The 22,824-nt window shown below is 37.8% G+C and overlaps 1 protein-coding gene and 1 non-coding gene across 2 annotated transcripts; one reads left to right on the top strand and one right to left on the bottom strand.

The window, feature by feature from the left end:
• Positions 1-7,238: 7,238 nt before the first annotated feature.
• Positions 7,239-7,320, top strand: TRNAS-CGA (transfer RNA serine (anticodon CGA)). Its single transcript has one exon. It is a non-coding gene; the product is annotated as a tRNA-Ser (tRNA).
• A 534-nt stretch (positions 7,321-7,854) lies between these two features.
• LOC141651669 (uncharacterized) lies at positions 7,855-8,463 on the bottom strand. Its single transcript, XM_074459369.1, has one exon. It carries the CDS (start codon positions 8,461-8,463, stop codon positions 7,855-7,857), a length of 609 nt encoding a protein of 202 aa, XP_074315470.1.
• Positions 8,464-22,824: the final 14,361 nt, after the last annotated feature.

The raw sequence follows: 22,824 nt of genomic DNA, 5'->3' as shown, positions 1-22,824 counted from the left end.
TCTGCTCGCGCGTTGGTTTCGAGGCTGCGACACTTCTCCCACGGAACTCCGACGCGAGGCCGAGGCACCTCATGGGCCGTTACCGATTTGAAAGGCATTGAAACCGGAGAAAGATTTAACAAGCCTGCATTTGTGAAGTCGCCACCAATTTTTATGGAAAATTGGAACCGTTCGAATATTTCGCGTCATGTCAAGACACAAAGTAGTGACAAGAACACTAAGAAACTCATTACCCTTAGCATTCTATGTCTATAATGACTCTCGTGATGCCAATGAACGCGGATGTTCACAGAGATATTGAGTAAGGGGTGAGAGTATATGTATTAGGAAGCTCGTTTATTTGAACACCTAATCCCGCCCACCTCGATGGCGGCCTCTACTAATGATCGGGGAAGTTGTTTATACTTGATATGTCGTCAGTTATATGCATGCTATGCTATATCCAACGTTTTAACTAGCATGTGAGATTAGACTAAGTCGGTGAACAAACCATTTTAGCAATTAATTGAGTCAAAGTAGGAGGTTAGATTAATTACATGCGATTTCCATGTAAATAAATCATACATAATACGAAAAAAATAAATAGATACAAGAAGAAATAAAGTTACAATTGAATTACAATAGAATAACTTGAATTTACGTCACAAGTACGCTCGAAAAAAGAAGGATTTTGAAAATAAAAGACATAAAGTATGAAAATATGTCGAATTATTAGTGATAATACAAATAATAGCCGGTTAAAACCTAATTAGAAAGCCTACGTGTGAACGAGATGAGTTCAAAGGCAGAATCCACCTCAGAACAGGCGCAGCATCTGCTGCGTCCCTTTGAAGAGGCGCATCAAACCGTGCGTCTGATCTCGAGTTGGGCTCTGACTGTGAAAGTCAGACTCGTTAATTGTTATCGTTCGTTGGATGATTAAAGTTGATTATTGTTATACAACTCGAGTGAAAGTGATTTAATTAGATTTTATGCATTAAGGACCGTCATAAAGCGATAAAAACGAATTTGAAACGAAAGATTATAAGCAAGTAATTATGCGATGTCGGAAACGGATTTATATACATAAATTGAACTAAAGACGGAAAGTCGAAGATAAAAATTGATGAAGAAACAGAACCAAAATTATGTATCAAAGACAAATTCAAGGGACTTGATATGAACAAATCGAGCCTCTTAAATCCGGGTTCGAATTTAATGATAAAACCCCACAAATATCAATTATAAGGGATTTAGGTCGGAATTACTGAAAAGTATTTAATAAAACAAATTTTGAAACGAGAAAAGATGAAAACTTAAAAGGAATAAGGAATAAAACGGAAGAAGACCCTCGAATGAAACAATTAAGAAACACGAGGAAGAAGAAGAAAAGCAACAGCGGCTAAGCACCCTCTAGAATAGGCGCAACAGGTGCTGCGAATGTTCTCGGAGGCGCAACAGCTGTTGCGTTTCTTCTCGACGGTGCCTTTGTACTGTTCCATTAAAAAGATTTTAAAACGTGATTTTAAAAACGGTTTTGAGCGTGCTTATGAAATAAACTCGTACATTAATTGATACAAAATAAAATACAGTACATAAATAGGGATTTACACCCTCGGACTTACATGTTTGACGATGCGAGATTAACTAAGTTGTCGTATTAGTGATTGCTCGACTCGATGTAATATGAAAGTGCCCTCTAAAGAGTATTTAGAACAAATTGATTCAGTTGATTAAAGTGTAATGGTCAAATTGGTCGGTCATGTAAACATGACTGGTACTCAGTACGAACTGAGCTTACGTGGTTGAATTGATCAAGCACGTAGGCGTCGAAAAGTAAGAGCGCGGTCTTAGAATGCAAAGGGAGAAGAGAAGGGCGGACACTGACGTGAGAAATATGTGAGGCGGAGGCCTCTTTTCATACTAATCAGCGTAATTAAACATGCGGCCCAATCATCACTGGGCGGTTGGCGGGAGGTGTAGAAACGAGGTATCTACTGTAAGTTGTAATTATTGTTAATCGGTTTTTTTTATCGTTAAAAGTTTGTGTAAACCCTAATTAGGGGTTCATTTGGGGGATTTGGAGTAATTAGTTATAGACCTTGATTGAGTTGCATGTATATCATTGTATTGGTGACGATTTCATAGAGGAGCAGTTCTAGACCGTCTTGCTTTACTTTTGGAGTTATAAGGTAGGGTTTCCCTATACAGTACAATTATGTGGTTAATTGCATTGGGTGATTGTTGTGATTATAGTATTGTATTTTGTGATTGTAATTGTTGGAGACATTAGTTTGAATATTGTGAGCCATGTCGGGAGATGGTTTCACCCCCTTGTTTCGCCTCTTATAACTCCCGTCACAAAGGGGGATGTGTACATTAATGAGCTTGGGTTCGCTCGTTGCGATGAGCGGGGATTTGATGACCACGCTGCGGTTTGTCATCGGCAGGGGTGGGTTACCTGTTGAGATGGGTAACCTGGTAGGGCCTCGTTTCGATGAGAGCCAATGATTACTATGGAGTTTAGAGATGGTGGATCTGATTGTGTATCTTGTGTTTCATTCCGTTTGTGTGGTTGTAGTTGATCGTGTAATTGTACTTACCCTTCTTTTTTTCAAAATTATTGTGAACCATTTGATATTTTTGGCAAATGGGGAGTAGTGTGATTAGTAGGTGTTAATTGTACTAACCCTTCCGTTACTTCCTTCCGCTGAGTCTTAAATAGTTATTCTTTGGTAGTAGTTTAGTACTTTGTTTTGAGGATTTTGGAACAACGTAATCATTAAACTTTATTCTACTTTAATAAATGGTTTATCATGGTCTATTTGGTATATACTACTCCAGGTAACCGAGATGGTATCACTCTCATGTGCTAAGTAGTCTTTCTTAAGACACTTTAGTAGATGGGGGTGTGTTACACCCATCATCAACTTTACCATCAACACCACCCAACCACAATCATACTTACCACTATAAGCCTTTGCAATGTTTGCTTATAAAATTGCGAGCAAAACTATTGCTAACCGGATTAAGAAGGTCCTACCACAACCGATTTTATAAAATCAAAGCGGCTTCGTACCCGGTCATCAAATCACAAATAATATCGTCGTATTTCGAGAAGCCATTCATACTATGCGCAAGAAAAGGGCGGTAAAGGGTATATTGTTATTAAAATCGATCTTGAAAAAGCTTATGATCGTCTGAGATGGGATTTTATCAGAGCCACTCTTATTGGCATGTGTTTTCCTACACTTATCATCGACACGATTATAGAATGCGTCACTACTTCGGCTATGCAAATTTTATGGAACGACGAGCCTACTGAGAAATTTAATCCTACAAGGGGAGTTAGACAAGGTGACCCTCTATCTTCCTATTTACTTGTCATGTGTTTGGAGAAACTACAGGAAGCGATTGATGAACGGGTCAGGTACACCGATTGGTTACCAATTCCTATTTGTAAAAATGGTCCCAAGATATCCAACCTTTTCTTTGCTGACGACATGATTTAATTTACGGAAGCGAGAGCCGGTCAAGCACATGTTATTAAATATGTTCTTGATAATTTTTGCCGTGCTTCGGCAGAAAAAGTAAATGTAGCTAAATCAAAAGTTTTCTTTTCAGCTAATACACCATTGACAAATAGAGAAGAAATTTAGAATATCCTAGTCTTTGAATTTACTCCGGACCTTGGCACCTATTGGGTATGCTGAGCATTAATGGTCGGGTGATTAAAGACACTTTTGCCCATCTTGAAGAAACTTTTAATAAGAGACTAGCAGGTTGGCAAACAAAGCATTTATCGGAGTACTCTTGTCCAATCTACATTATTGTCCATGGCAAATTATAGTATGCAAATCACTAAGCTACCACGATCACTCTAAGATAGTATTGATCGTAAGACTAGGCGTTTCCTATAGGGGCGGTAATGAAGAGAAGAAAAAGGTACATCTTATTTCTTGGGAAACTTTACAGAAACCTAAGTCGATGAGGGGTCTTGGGTTTCGCTCTTCTCATCATGCCAACACTGCCATTTTAACTAAACTTCGCTGGAAAGTCCTCTCGTAGTCGACGAGCTTATGGGCGCGTGTCCTACGTGGTAAGTACAATAATGAGAGATGTGATATCGACATGTTCAAGCCTAATACAAACATGTCGAATGTATGGGCAGGAATTACAGCCCATGCCAAATATATTTACAACGGTACATCAGTAGCTGTAGAAAATGGGCGGAGAACACTTTTCTGGGATCATTCATGGGTGGATAAAGGGTGTCTATCAGATAAAATGATACAACCCAATTCTGAGTCTATCCTTGGAGCTATATTTAATGAGATGTGGGATGAAAATTCAGATTGAAAATGAGATATTTTCTCAAATTACCTACCTCAAGAAGAACTCAAGAAAATTGTTGCTTATTCCCTAACTACAGACCCATATTTGGAAGATGAATTTTATTGGAACGGTACGCCTGATGGCAAGTTTTCTATTAAATTCGCTCTTGTATTACATAAACATGCAAATATTCCACCGGAATCAAATCCCATAACTTGGCACCTTATTTGGAAATTACCGGTACAACAACGTATTCGAATGTTTATTTGGCTCACTGCACATGGTCATCTTATGACAAATTTTAATCGAGTAAGGCGTGGGCTGACAGATGATCTTATTTGCCCAATATGTAATTTGGAGGATGAAACTACTAATCATCTTCTCCGTCGATGCCCGGTTTCTGATGACATATGGTCACAACTTGGAGACTAGGCTTCTAATAACGCCTTTTATATGGATCCATTCCCCGGTTTGGGTTTCAAAAAATGCAAGCAATGGTTCTTCCCTTGGCTCTTCAATCTGGTCATGAAGTTTGCCATCTCTTGCTGGTGGATATGGCGTTGGAGGAATAATAACGTTTTTGGTAATAAAGCACAAGATAATCCAACTGACCCGATCAGTTTCCTAAACCAGCAGTTCGAAGTGTCAAAAAAGGCATGCGACCCCTTTTTTATTTATCCCGAGTCCAGGATCTGCACTTGTGGAACGTTATATATGGTGGAGTACTCCTCCTCATGGTTGGGTTCTCCTCAACACCGACGAAGGTTCCAAAGGAAACCCAGGCCTAGCAGGAAGCGGAGGTCTATTTAGAGATGATGCGGGTAATTTTCTTTCAGCTTTTATCTTTTTAATTGCCATTTGCACTTCTATGCGAGCTGAAATGCGCGCTCTTCTCGTCGGGCTGGAACAGGCAAGTATGCCTGGATTCCCGAAGGTTTTCGTCCATATGGATAATAAAACCTGTGTTAATTTTTTTCGACAAGATCACCTTCTTAGTAACAATTTGTGACCCCTTGTCCTTCGTTGCAAAGAGCTCATTGGTTTAGACGGCTGGACGATTCATGTTGATCATGTCTTTAGGGAAGCTAATCGTGCAGCGGACCGGTTAGCTAATGCCGAGATTCATTCTGCTACTTCTACTACGTTCATTGACAATCTACCAGACGGTTTTTGTACTATACTTAGAGAAGATTTATTGGGGGTTGCATTCTCTCGTTTAGTTGCTAGTTAGTTCGTTTTCTCTTTCGGGGCTTTGCCTCTCTTGCTGACCAAAAAAATAAAAATAAAATATTGATAATAAATTGAAAATGTTACCTATTCGGTGCGATGAATTATTTACGTTTATTTTAGGCATGACGATAGGAGAGTTGTTGTTTATCATACAACGATCTCCTTCATTAACCACACAGTGACATTTTCATAGTACCATTGCTTAGACTCCAAACCAAGTTTAAAATTGTGATAAAAGTTGAAGAGTAAAAAGTACCCGTGACGAAAGTAACATGTATCGTAAATTGTAAATTTGTGAATTAAAGAACTCAAAACAATTTTATTCGATACAAAGAAAATTTAGAAATTGGACATAGATATGTCGACAGGGGTCGGGTAACATATATATAAACGTATTAATTATATATTTTGTAATGATCAAATATACCGTATACCATTTTTTTCAAAAAATTACTAAATAGATTTAATTTCTAAAAATTAAAACAATCCTGTGAATTTTCACGGGTGTTATTAGACGTTGACTTTGCTGCGGGTCAGCTCGGCCCGCATTGGCCCGACTCGCCCAACCGGGTCAACATTCCCTCATCCCGTTGGCCCGCTCCCCTGGCCCGCCCAGCCCGTCCCTATACCCGGCCAGTCCCGGGCTCTCTCTACCCCAGCACACACTACCCAAACCCGCCCAACCCGCCTGGACCGCCGCTCTTTCCCCATTTTCCCCAACCGGGCCGATTCAGGGCCATCACTTCCGAGCCCGGTCCGCCCCCAGCCCGCACACCCTCAGCCCGTGGTGTGGGTCGGGCACCCTCCCTACCAACCCGACCCGACCCGCACCGAACCGGCCCAGAGTCCACCTCTAGGTGTTATACTAATTTCATATGAGTTTAAAGCCAGTCAAAATATGGTAAATTTGGGCAGATCTTTAAACAAACCGACTGGGCAAACCAATAGTTTAGAAAAGGATTTTTTGTTAAACACCACCTTTAATATAAGGCACTTTGTAAAACACCATGTTAAAAAAAATTCTGGTTTTTTACCACCTTTTAAATTTTGTTTTTGTTAAACAGTACGAAATGGCCGGAGATTGACTAAAATTAAAATAATTCCGGCATTGACTTCATATTCGACTACCTCCTCACTCCGTCACTTTCCTTCCTCATCATTATCACCCTCCTTCCTCGACACTCCTTCATCCTTATTCCTTTGTCTTCACCTTTTTCTCTTTTCTTATGAGTTTGTGTTGGTATCTAATGTTTCTTTTTCCCCTAATTATCTTCACCAATTTCTTAATTCAATACCAAAAGTTAAAATTATTCATCTTATCTTATAATTCACTAGTCCACTTCTTACATTTGAGGTTTAATCTATCAAAAGCTAAAGAAGCAAGAGTGAAGTGGGTTGTATCTCTTCAATATCTGCTAAATGGAGGGAAAATTTGGAGACAAATGAAAAGAATAAAACAAGTCAATGCCGGAGTTTTTTTATTCCTGCCCAGATTCCGACCATTTGGTATTGTTAAACAATTATTTATTTTTAAAGGTGGCAAAAAACCAAAAAAATTATTAAAGGTGGTGTCTCGCAAAACACATTTTTATAAGGTGGTGTTTGACAAAAAAACTTTTAGAAAAAAAAGGTTGGTAATCACACTTTATAATTTTGATAGTATATATATACAAATAAGATATTTAATAACAAAAGTCAATATGTCCGAGTGGTTAAGGAGACAGACTCGAAATCTGTTGGGCTTTGCCTGCGCAGGTTCGAATCCTGCTGTTGACGCTATTTGATTTCTTTTTGTACCAATTTCGTTTACATACGGCCAACACTAGCACTCTGGAGCTAGTACAGAGGTATTCATTATGTTTCTATGCTACTATTTCTAATGTCACATAATCACATAACAACTTATGGAGTTAAGAAGTTGCCCATGTGGCCTGTGATTACGGTTTCGTACGGCTAAATTAAGATTTTATCAAGTAAGGAACTACATATATTGAATCATTTATTATTGAATATATTGATACTTGATAGTATAGTACTCTACTGTGAATACAAGTACTACTGCTACTACGAGGCTTGGATGAACGCAGTCATGCAGCCTTATCTAGATGTTAAACCGACATAGAAAGGTTGTTTCCGGATAACCAATAGAGAATGGTGATACTATGGGTATTAAGAATAATATATATCAGTACTGTATCTTTTTAGATATCGAAATATAAGATTTAAGGGTTGTGTACAAAATTAAATGTAAGATATATGATCCATATATAGCATGGAGAAACTCAGTGAATGAGATCATATTTGCCCGTCTTAAATTCTATCAGATTTCAGCCTAGGACGAGGTTCTCGAACCGGGCTCTTAACTCCACAAACCCTGTGTTTCACTCGCCAAGGAAACAAGACTTCAAGTCCACAACCCTTTGATGAAGAGTATGCTTCACCTGCCACCCTTGGAGTACATGGTCCTTCCTTACTGATGCTACTGACTTTACTACCCCTGTAGATTTTCCTCATTTTATTGTCATCCGATAAGCCAGACAATGACGATGCAGCTAAGGCCGCAGCTGCTGGAAGAAATCTTTCAATCATGAAACTCGGTGACAAACTTCCATAATTCTTCTCATGATCAATGTCGCTCTCGTTCCCATCTACATCATCTCTTTCACTAGTCGTATTCAGTGATCCGACTAGGGAGAACAAGTCTATGCCAATGTCGTCTTCTTCTTCCTCGTCATTATTTGGGACTACTTGCCAACGAATAGGCGGTGGCTTTGGAAGAGGCAAGCCTTTATTTTCTACTACTATACTTTCTCTGCTTGAATTGTGTTTAGGTTTCCCAGGACTCTGCTCCCACAGAAACGGCACTCTATAACTAGAGTCATTCAGCGAATTCGAGCGTGAAATTTTAAGACTCGCCATGGCTGCGAGGTTGGAGCGTCTTGCTGATAAAAGGGGAGCATCGAGATCTAATTTACTCGGTCGTTTTGTATTGATTGTCTTCATTTCAACCCTATACTAAGTTTTGTTTTACAAGAAGTATGATCTATGCAGTTTGATGACAAATGAATAAATAAGGTGGTTATATCAGTTTATTTGTAAAGGACATGAAACTATGGTTTCTCGTGCATATAATTGAGTCATTTTACTTTTTGGTACGTCGCATGTGATTAACTTGATGCATAGCTTAAAAGAACCTCAGTAGTCATTAGCTAATTGTGGTTGAGAAGTTGTACAATTAATAATGATTTTATCTGTCAAAGTTGTGTAAATCAATTACCTGATTTTAAGAAATCAATGCAGATTATATAAATTGACAGTTAGTGTAGCAAGTTAGCAACTAGCAATGGCCATAATTTCAGGTTGTATCGAATAATTATTATTATTATTATTATTTTTGGCAGCGGTAAAGAAAGTTTTTTACATAAAGCACATAGGACTCGATAGGTCCGGTGCTAATACTACATTATTGATACAAAAACTTAAACTTAAATTAGGGGTGGAGTTACTTAACACACGAGGTTTCTTCAAAGAGTTGTTGGAGTAACACATTGAGGATGTCGGTCCTTTTCTTTTCTTCAGTAATTGAGCTTTAGGAGAGTACCTACAACAAGACACACTCACGTCACGAGAACGTGGAAATTTACCTGGGTAGATATAAACATTGCGTCTTGGAGATTCTTCTCTTCGGCCTTGCATTTTTGTTGATTGTCTTCTAGCATGAAACACTTTAGGAACCTTTTTCGATGATTTGAAGACGAAATATGGAGGTTGATGAGAATTAACACCATATGAGCCGCATAAATCCTGGTGATTGACGAGCTCAGAGGATAAGCTTGGAGTAGCTTTCTCATCAGCCACATCACAATCAGTAGGCTTTATAAAAACCATAGAAGGTAAAGGCAACACATCACTTTTGGTCCCGGCTGCCACAGTGGTCAGAGTACCAGCCCGCAAACCATTCGTCCTTTTTCGTCTTTTTCTTTTCTTCTTATAGGAAGTGACTGAGCCTGTATCAGGCTCCTTGATACATGGTTTAAGAACTCGAATTTTACGAGTTGACAAATGTGATTTCTGGAAAAAAACTCACTTTCTTACCATCAAGGAGTTTTTTATAAGTACACGAATCAATCTTTAGCACGGAGTGTCCTCCTCCCTTTTTACTAAACTGAAACATTTTCTTTTCCACACCATGAGAATCCCTGTTCAAATCGTTGTTAGGGCCATTCTCATCCAGAGAATTAACCATAGCACAACCATCAAAATTACAAGAGACCTCACTTGATGAAGACGAAACATCAATAATACAATATTGTTGATCCGAAACAAGCTTATCGGTATCAAGCTCCATATCACACTTCTGAATCAGACACGGTTGGGTAAGATTTTCTCCAGAGGTATCATGATAATTAGTAAGACCAACTCTAGCGTTACTATAAGAACAATTATCGGACTCTCTCATAGCTTTCAAAGGGGGCTCATCATCTTGAACCTGAACTTTACCCTTTCCAGTTGGATCTTGTAAGGGATGGTCAGCAATGTTCCTCTTCCCATTCGAATTCTTAACTACACACAATTCCCTAAGAATGTCCTTATTCCTAGGCTCAACCAATAAAGCAGCTTCTAAATCAGATTTAGCTTCTAAGACCTTATTTAACTTCATAAAAGCCAATCCTCTTCGGAAGAGAGCCTTGACATTATGGGGAAAAAAAGATAAGACTATAGAACAATGGTCCCTTGATGACTCATATTCAAATAGCTTTAAAGCACAAGTGGCTAAATTTAAATTCAAAGAAACCGCAAGATCAGACAAAGAGTTAGTATCATAGTTACCCTCCATACCAACAACAAGACTTAGGAGCTTATAGGCTTCATCATAGCAAGACGCGACAACTCCAAAAAAATTCTGTTTGTAAAGATTATTACCCCTATCCTTCAAATCCTGTACTTTAGGGATGGTAGATCCCTTTATTTGCATAATACAATTCATTATATCCCATCCCTCATCCTCAAAAAAATCATCATTTAAATGAGAACAAGCAAATGATTGGAGAAACTTTACACATATCCGATTGCATTCCATAACAGCAACCAATTCAAACATATACCAACAACTAAGCAATCACCAGCTAGAAGAAACCCCAACCAGCCAACCAGTACAAAGAAAACGGTAATACGGTAATCAAATACCACCCCAATTAAGAGACATAAAGAAATAGTAGCTTAATGTTTATTTGATCTAGACGAAGCTATTAACAATCACAAATCACAAGAAAGGGAGAATAAAATCACCGATAGAGTTGCACGAGGCGCACTGAAAACAAGCGCTCTAAGGAAATCGCAACCATTGATGTTAAACGCGATCTTGATCGAAAAACCAATCGACCTTCAGAGCAAACAACAAACCGGTTGACCAACAAATCCCTAACACTGCAGCTATAGGAAACTACGATGATCAATGATGAAAATATTCGGCTCGCCGGCGACAGAATGATGATAGTGGTGGGATAGGCGGCCGGCGAGCCGAGGAATAGGCGATAATGTTAGGGTTTTAATTTGGGGGAAAATCGCCTGGTACTTTCTCTCTCCACCTAGGTTGTATCGAATAAATTCAGGCGGAAACAATGAGCAAAAGAGCATTACTATGTGCTTTTCCCCTGCATCTCTAATTTCAAATGCCCTCCACCCAAGCCAATTCCATACGTTTGTGGAATAAATATGAGATGTATTTTAATCAGACGTATGAAATTGGCTTGAACGGAGGGAGTATGTTGCTGGCTCAACTACACAATGGTTTAATACTTCACTTGCAGATCAATACTTAAATTTGTCTAATGCAATGGACCAATGACTAATACAATAGGGACAATGGTTTGTTAGAATATTTAATAATATTCGAGTGGCTTAAGTCTTTCGGGTTTAAATACAAGTTAAGCTTATATTAAATACTAGCTTTTGAACCCGTGCCTGCACGGGTTGTCTATATAAATAAAAATTGCATTATGAAGGTTTACAATGTTTTCAATAACTAGGTTTGGTGCCCGGCTACGCCCGGGCTACCTTTATTTAACATTTAAATTTTATTTTCTATGAAATATATTTCTCTAAATTTGTTTAACACATACATTTACAATTTATATATTGAAATTATGATGAGAGGTAAAATTAATCAACAAATTATGAGACACGTTCACCTCTCCCGCTGTTAATATTATTACCTTTCACTACATCTCCTGTTAATATTATTACGTTCACTACTTTTTCGGTCAGTGTTGTTTGTTTTACTATTCCAGCTATTTTTACGGTTAACCCGTTAGTTTTGTCAAGCTCGTATATTTAAATAAATTAATATTTTCTTAAAATCGAATTGTTAGTTAATTTTTCACTCTTTTCGTTGTTCCTACTGTTACTTTCATTACATGTGTTGTGACTACTATTACTTTTACTTCTCCCGCCGTCATTATTTTTTCTTTCACTACTCCCGCATTTATTATTGATAATTTCACTACTGCCGTTGCTGCTAGTATGACTTTTACTACTTCCGTTGCTATATATTATTGTTGCTTTTACTACTCACATGGAAGATTACTATCATAATAGTTGATTATCTAGTTGTATTAAAGTTATATATTTAAATAAATCTGAAATATTAGATTAGAATATTATTTAAGAGCATTCATTATTATTTACTAATTAAATTACAAAGCTAATGACCCCTTTATTCTATAATATTAAATAATTTTCATATCCTTTTACGTCATTTTACCAAAATCAGCTACCTTTTCAGCTAATTTTCATATCCGTTATTATAGTGAAACGGGTCAAGTTGATATCATTTAGAAAGTATTTGGTTGGGGATAATTTTAAGAAATTAAATAATTTTAAAAAGGGTAACAAATTAACAAATATTCTTTTCTATATTGTTTCCTAAAATCGCGTTACTTTTTCCCCCAAAATCCCACGGCCGTATCTCTCCTCTCCTCACTTTTGTCCCGTCTCTCTCTAGTCCCATAAACCCTAGTTTTTGTCTTCCCCAAAATTTTGTTGCAGATCCGAAATATTGGGGCTACTTTCCAGAGATGAAGCGCGTGAAAAGGGTAGCAAGAAAGAGCGCGGGTGAAGTAGTTTCTAGTGATGTTGAAGGTATGATTTAGTAATTTAATTGTACTAATTGATTTGTATGTAGTTTCATAATCGTTAACATTGTTGGTCGTGTTTTTGTTTTTGTTTTAAGGAGACGAAATTTCAACGAAAGTAGCTACAAATAACAATAAGAGAAAGACTACATGCAGATCTATTGAAGCGGATGTAGCCGTGGAACAACCACGGTCTGGTATGTTTGTTGTTCAATTTTGTCAATTCGATTTCTTTTTGGATAATTTGTAGAAATGCATGTCATTGTTTGTTAACCCAATAAGGTAATCTTGGAAGTCCTATTTCGAAGAAAGGAAAAACCTTAGACACTGAAGTCGAGGCTGTAGAAGCCGGGATAGTCGGAGACGGTGGAGCCGTAGAAGAAGATAGGGTACCAGTGGAAAAAGACGCGGTTGTTACGACAACTCAAGATGGGGTTCCTGCTCGAAAAGTTAGAGAAGCTCCGGTGAATTGGAGACGAGATGGTAAGATGGTTGTATCTACGGATGGAGCTCTGATCAAGTAAGTTGACTACTTACTGCGTTTATTGTGTTTAATTTTGCGTTTTTTCTCCCTTCATTTTGATCAATTTAGTGGCCATGTGGGGTTGAGTAATGCAACTTGTTTTGTAACCTCTTTAGATTATATTGTGACCATTTGTTTTTTGTTTGGGACAAATTCTTCTGAACTTAGTCGCTATTAGTGACCCTTTCTTTTCGACTTAGTGACCAAATTGATGTTTTATATAGCCTAACATTTGATTAGGAGTAGTTATTTTACATTGTTTTTGAACATTCTGATTAAAGTCGTGACCATATGTTTGGATTTTATTTATACCTGTTTATGCCGTATTAAGATCAGGATGTAACCAATTTTAGACCGTATGTAGAATTTGGTCAATTACTTAAAATTTGTGTTATTTTTTGTTGGTTGTAACCATCCTGATTAAAGAAGTGGCCATTTTTTGATGCAAAAAGAATCTGCCAAATTTTACGATATGTGTAGATCTTGATTAATTACCAAAGGGTTCTCTTATTTTGAGTAGTTTAATTACCTGTTTGTGACCATTCAATTCTACTTAGTGACCAAATTTAAGTTTTATATAGTTTAACATTTGTATAAAAGTAGTTGTTTGGATTGTTTGTGACCATTATTATTAAATTTTTGGCTATTTGTTTGGATTTCTATTTGTACCGTATTAAGAGAAGGTTGTGACCATTCTGATTCAACTAGTGGCCATTTTTTGGATGGGAATAAAATGTGACCGATTTTAAGCTTTGTATAGTTTTTGATTAATTACCAATATGTTGTATTATTTTGAGTTGTTTGTGACCATTCTGGTTGAGTTTGTAGGTATTTATTGGTTGTGTATTTTATCTAATGGAATGGTTGTGACCATTTGTTTAACTAATGGAATGGTTGTCCACTAACTAATGGAATGATTGTTCAATTAATCTTGTATAAACATTACCTGTTTGTGACCATTCAATTCTACTTAGTGACCAAATTTAAGTTTTGTATAGTTTAACATTTGTATAAAAGTAGTTGTTTGGATTGTTTGTGACCATTATTATTAAATTTTTGGCCATTTGTTTGGATTTCTATTTGTACCGTATTAAGAGAAGTTTGTGACTATTCTGATTCAACTAGTGGCCATTTTTTGGATGGTAATAAAATGTGAACGATTTTAAGCTTTGTATAGTTTTTGATTAATTACCAATATGTTGTATTATTTTGAGTTGTTTGTGACCATTCTGGTTGAGTTTGTAGGTATTTATTGGTTGTGTATTTTATCTACTAGTATAGCTGAATTATAAGTGGTATTTTGTATCATATTAAGATTATAATGTGACCAGTTGTGAACTATTTGTAGCTCTTGATTAATTACCATAGAATTGTGTTATATTCTGTTGTTGTGACCATTATAGGTAAATTGGTGGCCAGTTTTTATTTTACATAGTTTAACATGTGATTGTGTTATAGTTTTACTTGTTCAACTAATCTTGTATAAATATTAAATAGGCCTTCTAAAAAGGTTGTTGATGCATACGGGTCCTCTGACGGCTTGTTTAAGTTGATTAAGAAGATGACGTTAGAGCAAAAGAGAAGTGTTGAAGAGATTGGTTTCGGGGGGCTGTTGGAGATCAGAGCTAGCGGTATGTATCACGTAATGATAGATTGGTTGATGAACTGTTATGACCCAGACTCCAGGATGTTCACAATTAGTGAGGGACGGTACTTTATTTTGACGAGAGATGATGTGTATGACACATTTATGTTGCCTTGTCACACTGGGAAGGATGTATTACATACCTCAAGTAAGAAAAAAGATAATCCTGATCTTGGGCTAATGGAGTGTTGGAGAAAGAGGTTAGGTATAACAGCGGGTCAGGAGATTTCTAGTGACACATTGGTTGATAATATGTTGAAGATGCCTAAAGGAGGCCACGATTTCAAGCAACTTTTTGTATTGTATGCTCTGGGTACTTTCCTTCCACCGACATGCCATAATCACGTTGACCTTAAGCTTATAAAGGCCGTGGAAAATGTTGAGGACATCATTAATCAAGATTGGTGCCTTTATGTGGTAGAAAAGCTTAATGAAGCTGTGGAAAAATGGAAAGGGAAACGAACAAAGAATGTAGGTGGATGCATGATGTTGCTTCAAATACTTTATTTCCATCGCCTTATATGGAGGGATAACAAAGCCACGACAACAACTATTCCTTTAGTTAAACATTGGACATATAAGAAAATAAAAGTGCGTGTGGAGGAAGAAAGGGCTGGTGCATTGAAAAACAACAACGAGTATGGTCGTGGGGGTTGGGATAAGAAGACGTACCCTATCTCCCGAAATCTGCCTAAAGTAATCTATAGGCTTCCAACTGAGGGTGATGATCCTAAACCTGATGACCACATCAAAAGAACAATCACGTTTGAGCTGCCAAGTGATTTATTGAGTAATGAACAAATTGAAAGCAAATATAACGATGTAAGTCGTTTACTCTTTACCCTTTACATTATTAATAACATTCTAAATTGTTGTTACCATCGTGCTGAAATTAGTGGCCATCTGTTGTGGAGATGTATGTATATATGTTTGTAGTATCTTAAATAGATAAGTTTGTGTCCAAATTAAAAGTGTAGTTTTATATTGTTTGTGACCATTCTTCTTGGTTTCATGACCATTTTTTTTATTAGAATTATAGCTTGTGACCGTTCTGGTTTGTGACCATTCTGCTTGGCTTTTGATTAATCGCACAAGATTTATGTTTCTTTTTATAGTTTGTGACCGTTCTGGTTTAGTTTGTGACCATTTTTTGATTGAGATTAGAATGTGACCAACAATTTCCCATTCTAATTATATTTGACCATTTAATATGTTTGTAACCTCTTTAGATTAAGAATATTGTTTCTTTTTATATTTGACCATTGTAATTGATATCCCCTGTTGGCATACTAACATATTAAAAATATTGTTTGTAACCTCTTTAAATATTATCATGACCATTTATTTTTTGATTGTGACCGTTCTTCTGAACTTAGTCGTTTTTAGAATACTAACTGATACGTGCATTTTATATAGTCTTTTTAGCCTATTTTATGCACGTATTTCTATGCTTTTATCGTGGTTTTATGCTACGAAATGCCCCGAATGTGCTACTTTGGGTTATTATGTCTTATTTGCAGGTATGGACCCGAAAGGAGTGAAATCGAGCCATTTACCGTCCATTTTGCATGCATTTGGAGGGAGAGATGATTTGGAGCGGGAATTATAGCTGTCTTGGGATGCGTGAAGGTGTTTCGGGAGCTAAAAGGACAAGTCAAAGTCAAACTAACGAGAATTGTAGCTGCTGAAGTCAAGACCCACCTGATCGAGTGATTTATTACTCGATCGAGTGGTTTTAGGTGCAATAAATAGTCGATCGAGTTGCTTCCTTAGTCGATCGACCAGTCCCTTATGTGTAATCAGTCGATCGAGCACTCTACTTGGTCGATCGAGTGTTTTTCTCAGTTGAGTTTGCTCGATCGAGTGGTTCCCTTACTCGATCGAGTGGATTTTGCTACGGGCTGGGCTTTTAAGCTTTATATTCCGTCATTAGGTTTAATCCTACTCCTAATTTCTTATAAATAGGAGTTAGGGATGTCATTTGTAATCATCCAATAATCCGGGAAGGATCACGTTACTCCTTTTCCCTTTCTATATACACTGTTACTTTTCTTCATTTCCGGATCCCTTAATCTAGTAATTTCTTCTTCCTTTATTCGCTTTTAATGTTTATTTCTTCCTTTATTATTGTTGTTGCTTATTTTATTATGAGTAGCTAATTTCCCATAGTATGTTAGGATTAGGGAAGCCGTGGTAGCAATGTTTTAACTGTATTAAATAGATTAGCCCTGCGGTAGGAATTGTATTAGGCAATTTAATTGTTATCCGGTCGAATGAATGCATGCAGGAGACCATAATTCTAGTTAACCCCGACCTAGATCGAAAGATTGGAAGGGAAGACTTGCTTAGTTACAATAGGGTATTGCAGTGAGGGCGAAAGTTAAGCTGTTTACACTCTAGGGCGGTTTAAGGACCGAAAGGTGACGGCCATAGCTCTTCCTATCAATAGTCTAATCGCCTTAATATTCCTGATATAATAGATCTAATAGCTGCCACGGTGGACCGACTCTTAGCATACTTCTTTCTCTTACTATTTATTCATTTCCCTTGCCTCAATCATTAGTTTAGTTAAATCAATCAAAACCCCCAATTGTGACATTCAGACAGGTAAACAGACAAATAGATAGTACACCGCCTCCCTGTGGAGATCGACCCTACTTACCGCTGACTTCTGTTAGTAGTACTTAGGTATTTTATTTTTGGTACGAAACGACAGTATCAAATTTTGGCGCCGTTGCCGGGGAGGCAATCTATTTATTTATTTGTTTAATTTTATCTGTCTTTAGCCTCAAGGGATTTTTCCCTTGAGGCCGTTTTAATCTTTTGTTTAGTGCTGTTTTGATAGGCCTTACAGGTACTACCTAGACAGTTCTAGGTGAAAGATAGTCAAAGGGAAGGCTTGAGTACCTTTGACCCACCACCGATGTCCCATTTTATGGAACAGACGGTGATTTACCGCGGGAGATGTGGTTCTGCTGAGCACAATGCAGCTGTAGTTGTGCCGCCACATCCGCCCTGTCAATGGCCACCGCAACAAGATTCCCCTGATATACAAGAAGAAGACCTTGCGGAGCTGAAGTTCTTGATGGAGGAACTTGCATTCCAAGTGCAAGAATATGTCTCGCGATTTGATGAGCTCGAGTCTGCAGTTGCTCAATTAGCAGCTGAGATGGAGAGAGAAGAGATCGCGGAGCTGACATATTTGATGAGAATGCTTGTATCACAAATGCAAGAGAGTGATAGATATATGGATGCTCGAATCCCTGAACTGGAGTCACAAATAGCTCAGTTAGCAGCTGAGATGCAAGAAGAAGAAGTTTATCTTCTTTGAGAGCGGTTTTTCTCGTAAGGAAACCGTGTTGCCCAATGATGAGGATGACTTCTATGACTCGGACGACGAGTTCCTATCATATTTCACTACCCCACGCGAAGATTTCAGCGCACAGATAGAGGAATCACTCGATCGAGTGACAATTATTGGTCGATCGAGTGACTTTCCAGAAGAACTTGCTCGATCGAGTGAAAATTCTACTCGATCGAGTGGAATGCAGGAGGATAGTTCTCGATCGAGTGATTCTCCCACTCGATCGAGTGAATTGCGGAAAGAGATTGGTCGATCGAGTAGTAATTCTGCTCGATCGACTGATTTGGTCATTGGGAGCTGTAATTCGTCATTTGGGCTTGATTTAGATGACGACTTTGATGATGACAACGGTTATGGTGAGTCTCCCCTATTCAAAGCCGAGCTGGATGCACTTGAGGCTGAGATTTACGGGACGGATTCCACTGAGGGCGACAAAAGGACAGCTGAGTCGGTAATTACTCCTAGCACGGAAGAGGTAATAAATTCTTTTATCTATGATTCCGTCATTAAGAGTGATCCACCTGAGGTAGTAAACGGTAATTTTATTATTATTTGTAAATTGCCTCGTCTTATTCATGCTTCCTTTTTCAAAGCTACACCCCCTCATATGTGGACGCATAAATTAGCAATTTCTCACCATCCTTGTCATTTTAAAATTGTTAATCTAATTTGGAGCCCTAAATTATTGACAATTGCTCCCGCGCTCCTTTATTTGGTGGATAAATTTAGGAGCGCTCATAGGAAATTTGTTAGACTTAAATGCTTACATATTTTTATTTCCTATTTCTGTATTCCACTTTGGTGCTACTTATGCTGTTGTGTAGCACATGCGCAGCTATTTGACAGGTTGCTGCGCGCTTTGAGCTGTTTTGATTGTGTTTAATTTGAGTGGCTCGAAGAAAAAGAAGGTCGAGCTGGGACCTGACTGAAGCTAGCGCTACCCGGGAGGCAACCCGGCGATTTTACTTTGTTTTTATTTCAATTTCAGTTGTAATAAATGGTCTTTATACCATAGACTATCTCAGTATGTTTGTTTTGTTAGTTTGCGGGCTGTTTGAATTGCATTTTGCAGGAATTCCTCGAGCATCATTCGATCGAGTGGTTTTGCTTACTCGATCGAACACTGTAGCAAAGGGATTCACTCGATCGAGTGATTAACCACTCGATCGACCACCTGCAAAGTAAGGAACCATTCGATCGACCTAGTGTCTTTTCGATCGAGCAGTTCTTGGACGCCCACTCACTCGATCGACCACTGTTGGACGGATATCGAGTGCTTTTGACTTGGATTAGCTCCCGAGACGGTTTTTACGGTCCTAGCAACCTCCCATTTCATGGTCGGTTTGGGGAGGTCCCCTTATTCGCGCTATCTTGTAAGTTTTCCGCATTTACTCTCCTTCTCCTTCAGTTTGCATTTCCTTTCCATGTTTTGGTACAATGGGGGCATTGTACGGTTTGGTTTGGGGAGGTTATGCATCCATATCTGTGTCTGCATGTTGTTTATTGCATTTCAGTAATCACGTTTAATTTTATGCTTGCATTGTTGTTTATTTTCATAATTCAAAAATTCAATAAAAATCAGAAAATTGTTAAAAATTCAAAAAATTTCACGTTTATTTTAGCATATAGGTTGAGTCGGAACGGTCGATTTCCATGATGAAATTGCGCTGCAACTGTTTTTTTGCTTAAGCCTTGCATTAAACTGTTATCTTTTAGCTTTGTCTTTTGCATAATCTACGAGTTAATGTTAAATTTAGCTGAACGAATAGACTTGACCTGAAATTTTGGCAACCTACTTATAATTCCTAATATTTAGAGCCTTATAAACTGGTGTCATTTATGACCAGTTTCATGTAGGATTGTGAGTAGTTACTCCTTGCATAACATGTATCATTAATTTGCACATATATGAAATTCAATTGCTTTTTGCCGTCATACATTCGGGTTAGTGGTTGGTGTCACATGCAGGGAGGTGCTTACAAATTCCCTTTCTTTCATTTTTACCCATTTAACTCCACATTAGCCAAATTTGCCAGTTGACCCTTAGCTACATCCAAATTTAGCCTGCCTTGTCAAGCTAGTCTAGATTGTTGTTTTGCGGTATATATTTCATTGTATCAAGTTTGGCTTGTATCTATTGTTTTGGAGTTGGTATTTATGAAGGAAAGGAGTTGAAAAAAGACGTGAAAAAGAAAGAAAAAAAAAATAAAAAGAAAAAAAAAGAAAAAGAAAAATGAAAAAAAAAGGGATGAAAAAGAAGAAACCGAAAGAAATAGAAAGAAAAGAAAAGAAAAAAAAAAGATGTTGTTTGGTTGACGGTCTCTACTCCTATGTTCTATCTTATTTCATATGAGGAGTATGTTTGGTTCGGTTTGGTGAGTTTTATGCCAAGTGAAGGGCATGTGCTTATTCCATAATTGAGTTGAGAATTGGATGTTGTCATGTGGTTCTGTTTAGGTACTAGCTTGATCACCTATACCTCCACATTCCCATAAATGTTTTGCCTTTTCTTACCCATTGCCTCACTTTACCATATCTTTGTAAGCCCTCGGCTGTGACGGACCCTGTTTGGTTGGAATGTATGTACGGTAGTTAGAATTGTCTATCATATTAGTTGCATGCATGTTTATGTGGGTCGTAGTTTAGGTGAGCGACTATTTCTCTTTCTCTCTTACATATATATGCTTACCCTTTGCTTCACGAGAGAAGAGTGACCCGTGAGAGTCCATTATTAAAGGTCTTGCAAGGTCGACGGTTCAGCTTTATTTATAAACATCTTACAATTCGTTTGCATTTGACTTTTTGCTATAAGTGTTTAGTTTGCTTGCATTAAATTGGCTTAAGTATGCATTTGTAGCTAGCTCTGAGTTATTTTTCCGTTCCATTAGCGTATAGTTTTTAGTTTACTCGGGGACGAGTAAAGGTTTGGTTTGGGGAGATTTGATACGTGCATTTTATATAGTCTTTTTAGCCTATTTTATGCACGTATTTCTATGCTTTTATCGTGGTTTTATGCTACGAAATGCCCCGAATGTGCTACTTTGGGTTATTATGTCTTATTTGCAGGTATGGACCCGAAAGGAGTGAAATCGAGCCATTTACCGTCCATTTTGCATGCATTTGGAGGGAGAGATGATTTGGAGCGGGAATTATAGCTGTCTTGGGATGCGTGAAGGTGTTTCGGGAGCTAAAAGGACAAGTCAAAGTCAAACTAACGAGAATTGTAGCTGCTGAAGTCAAGACCCACCTGATCGAGTGATTTATTACTCGATCGAGTGGTTTTAGGTGCAATAAATAGTCGATCGAGTTGCTTCCTTAGTCGATCGACCAGTCCCTTATGTGTAATCAGTCGATCGAGCACTCTACTTGGTCGATCGAGCCGTTTTAAAGTTTGAGTTTGCTCGATCGAGTGGTTCCCTTACTCGATCGAGTGGATTTTGCTACGGTCTGGGCTTTTAAGCTTTATATTCCGTCATTAGGTTTAATCCTACTCCTAATTTCTTATAAATAGGAGTTAGGGATGTCATTTGTAATCATCCAATAATCCGGGAAGGATCACGTTACTCCTTTTCCCTTTCTATATACACTGTTACTTTTCTTCATTTCCGGATCCCTTAATCTAGTAATTTCTTCTTCCTTTATTCGCTTTTAATGTTTATTTCTTCCTTTATTATTGTTGTTGCTTATTTTATTATGAGTAGCTAATTTCCCGTAGTATGTTAGGATTAGGGAAGCCGTGGTAGCAATGCTTTAATTGTATTAAATAGATTAGTCCTGCGATAAGAATTGTATTAGGCAATTTAATTGTTATCCGGTCGAATGAATGCATGCAGGAGACCATAATTCTAGTTAACCCCGACCTAGATCGAAAGATTGGAAGGGAAGGCTTGCTTAATTACAATAGGGTATTGCAGTGAGGGCGAAAGTTAAGCTGTTTACACTCTAGGGCGGTTTAAGGACCGAAAGGTGACGACCATAGCTCTTCTTATCAATAGTCTAATCGCCTTAATATTCTTGATATAATAGATCTGATAGCTGCCACGGTGGACCGACTCTTAGCATACTTCTTTCTCTTATTGTTAATTTCTCTCATCTTTTTCCCTCGCTTTAGTCTCTAGTTAGTTAAATCGATCAAACCCCTAGCATTGTGACATTAAACAGATAGATAGACAAATAGATAGTACACCGCCTCCCTGTGGAGATCGACCCTACTTGCCGCTGACTTCTGTTAGCATTAATTTAGGTATTTATTTTTGGTGTAGAAACGACCGCATCACTAACTCATTTTCATAAAGTATAGTAATTATTTGTTCATGTTATTCTCTTTTATAGCCCTGTTTGGTGAATTGGATGATGACAAAGCGGGATTTGGAACTTGTGTCAAGGTTACATGAGATTAGAACTAAAGAAGTGGAAAAGCAAGATAATATCACCCCGATTGATGAAGAGGAGGTTCGTGAGGAGATTGAAAGAGAGTTTACACAAGCGTTGAAGGATCCAAACTTCTTGGCACAATTTCTAGATATGGGTAGAAGGATTGATGACATACCGGAAATGAAATTGGTTGAGGCGTCGTCCTTTGACCTTGGGATCGATTCAATTGGTATCAATTATT

The sequence above is a fragment of the Silene latifolia genome, chromosome 4 (assembly GCF_048544455.1).
Source record: "Silene latifolia isolate original U9 population chromosome 4, ASM4854445v1, whole genome shotgun sequence".
Lineage (NCBI taxonomy): Eukaryota > Viridiplantae > Streptophyta > Magnoliopsida > Caryophyllales > Caryophyllaceae > Silene > Silene latifolia.
This window is presented reverse-complemented; position numbering and strand designations above follow the sequence as displayed.

Bases quoted from the DNA above. Each gene is read 5' to 3' on its own strand.
- LOC141651669 (XM_074459369.1), bottom strand. From the start codon at position 8,463: ATGGCGAGTCTTAAAATTTCACGCTCGAATTCGCTGAATGACTCTAGT.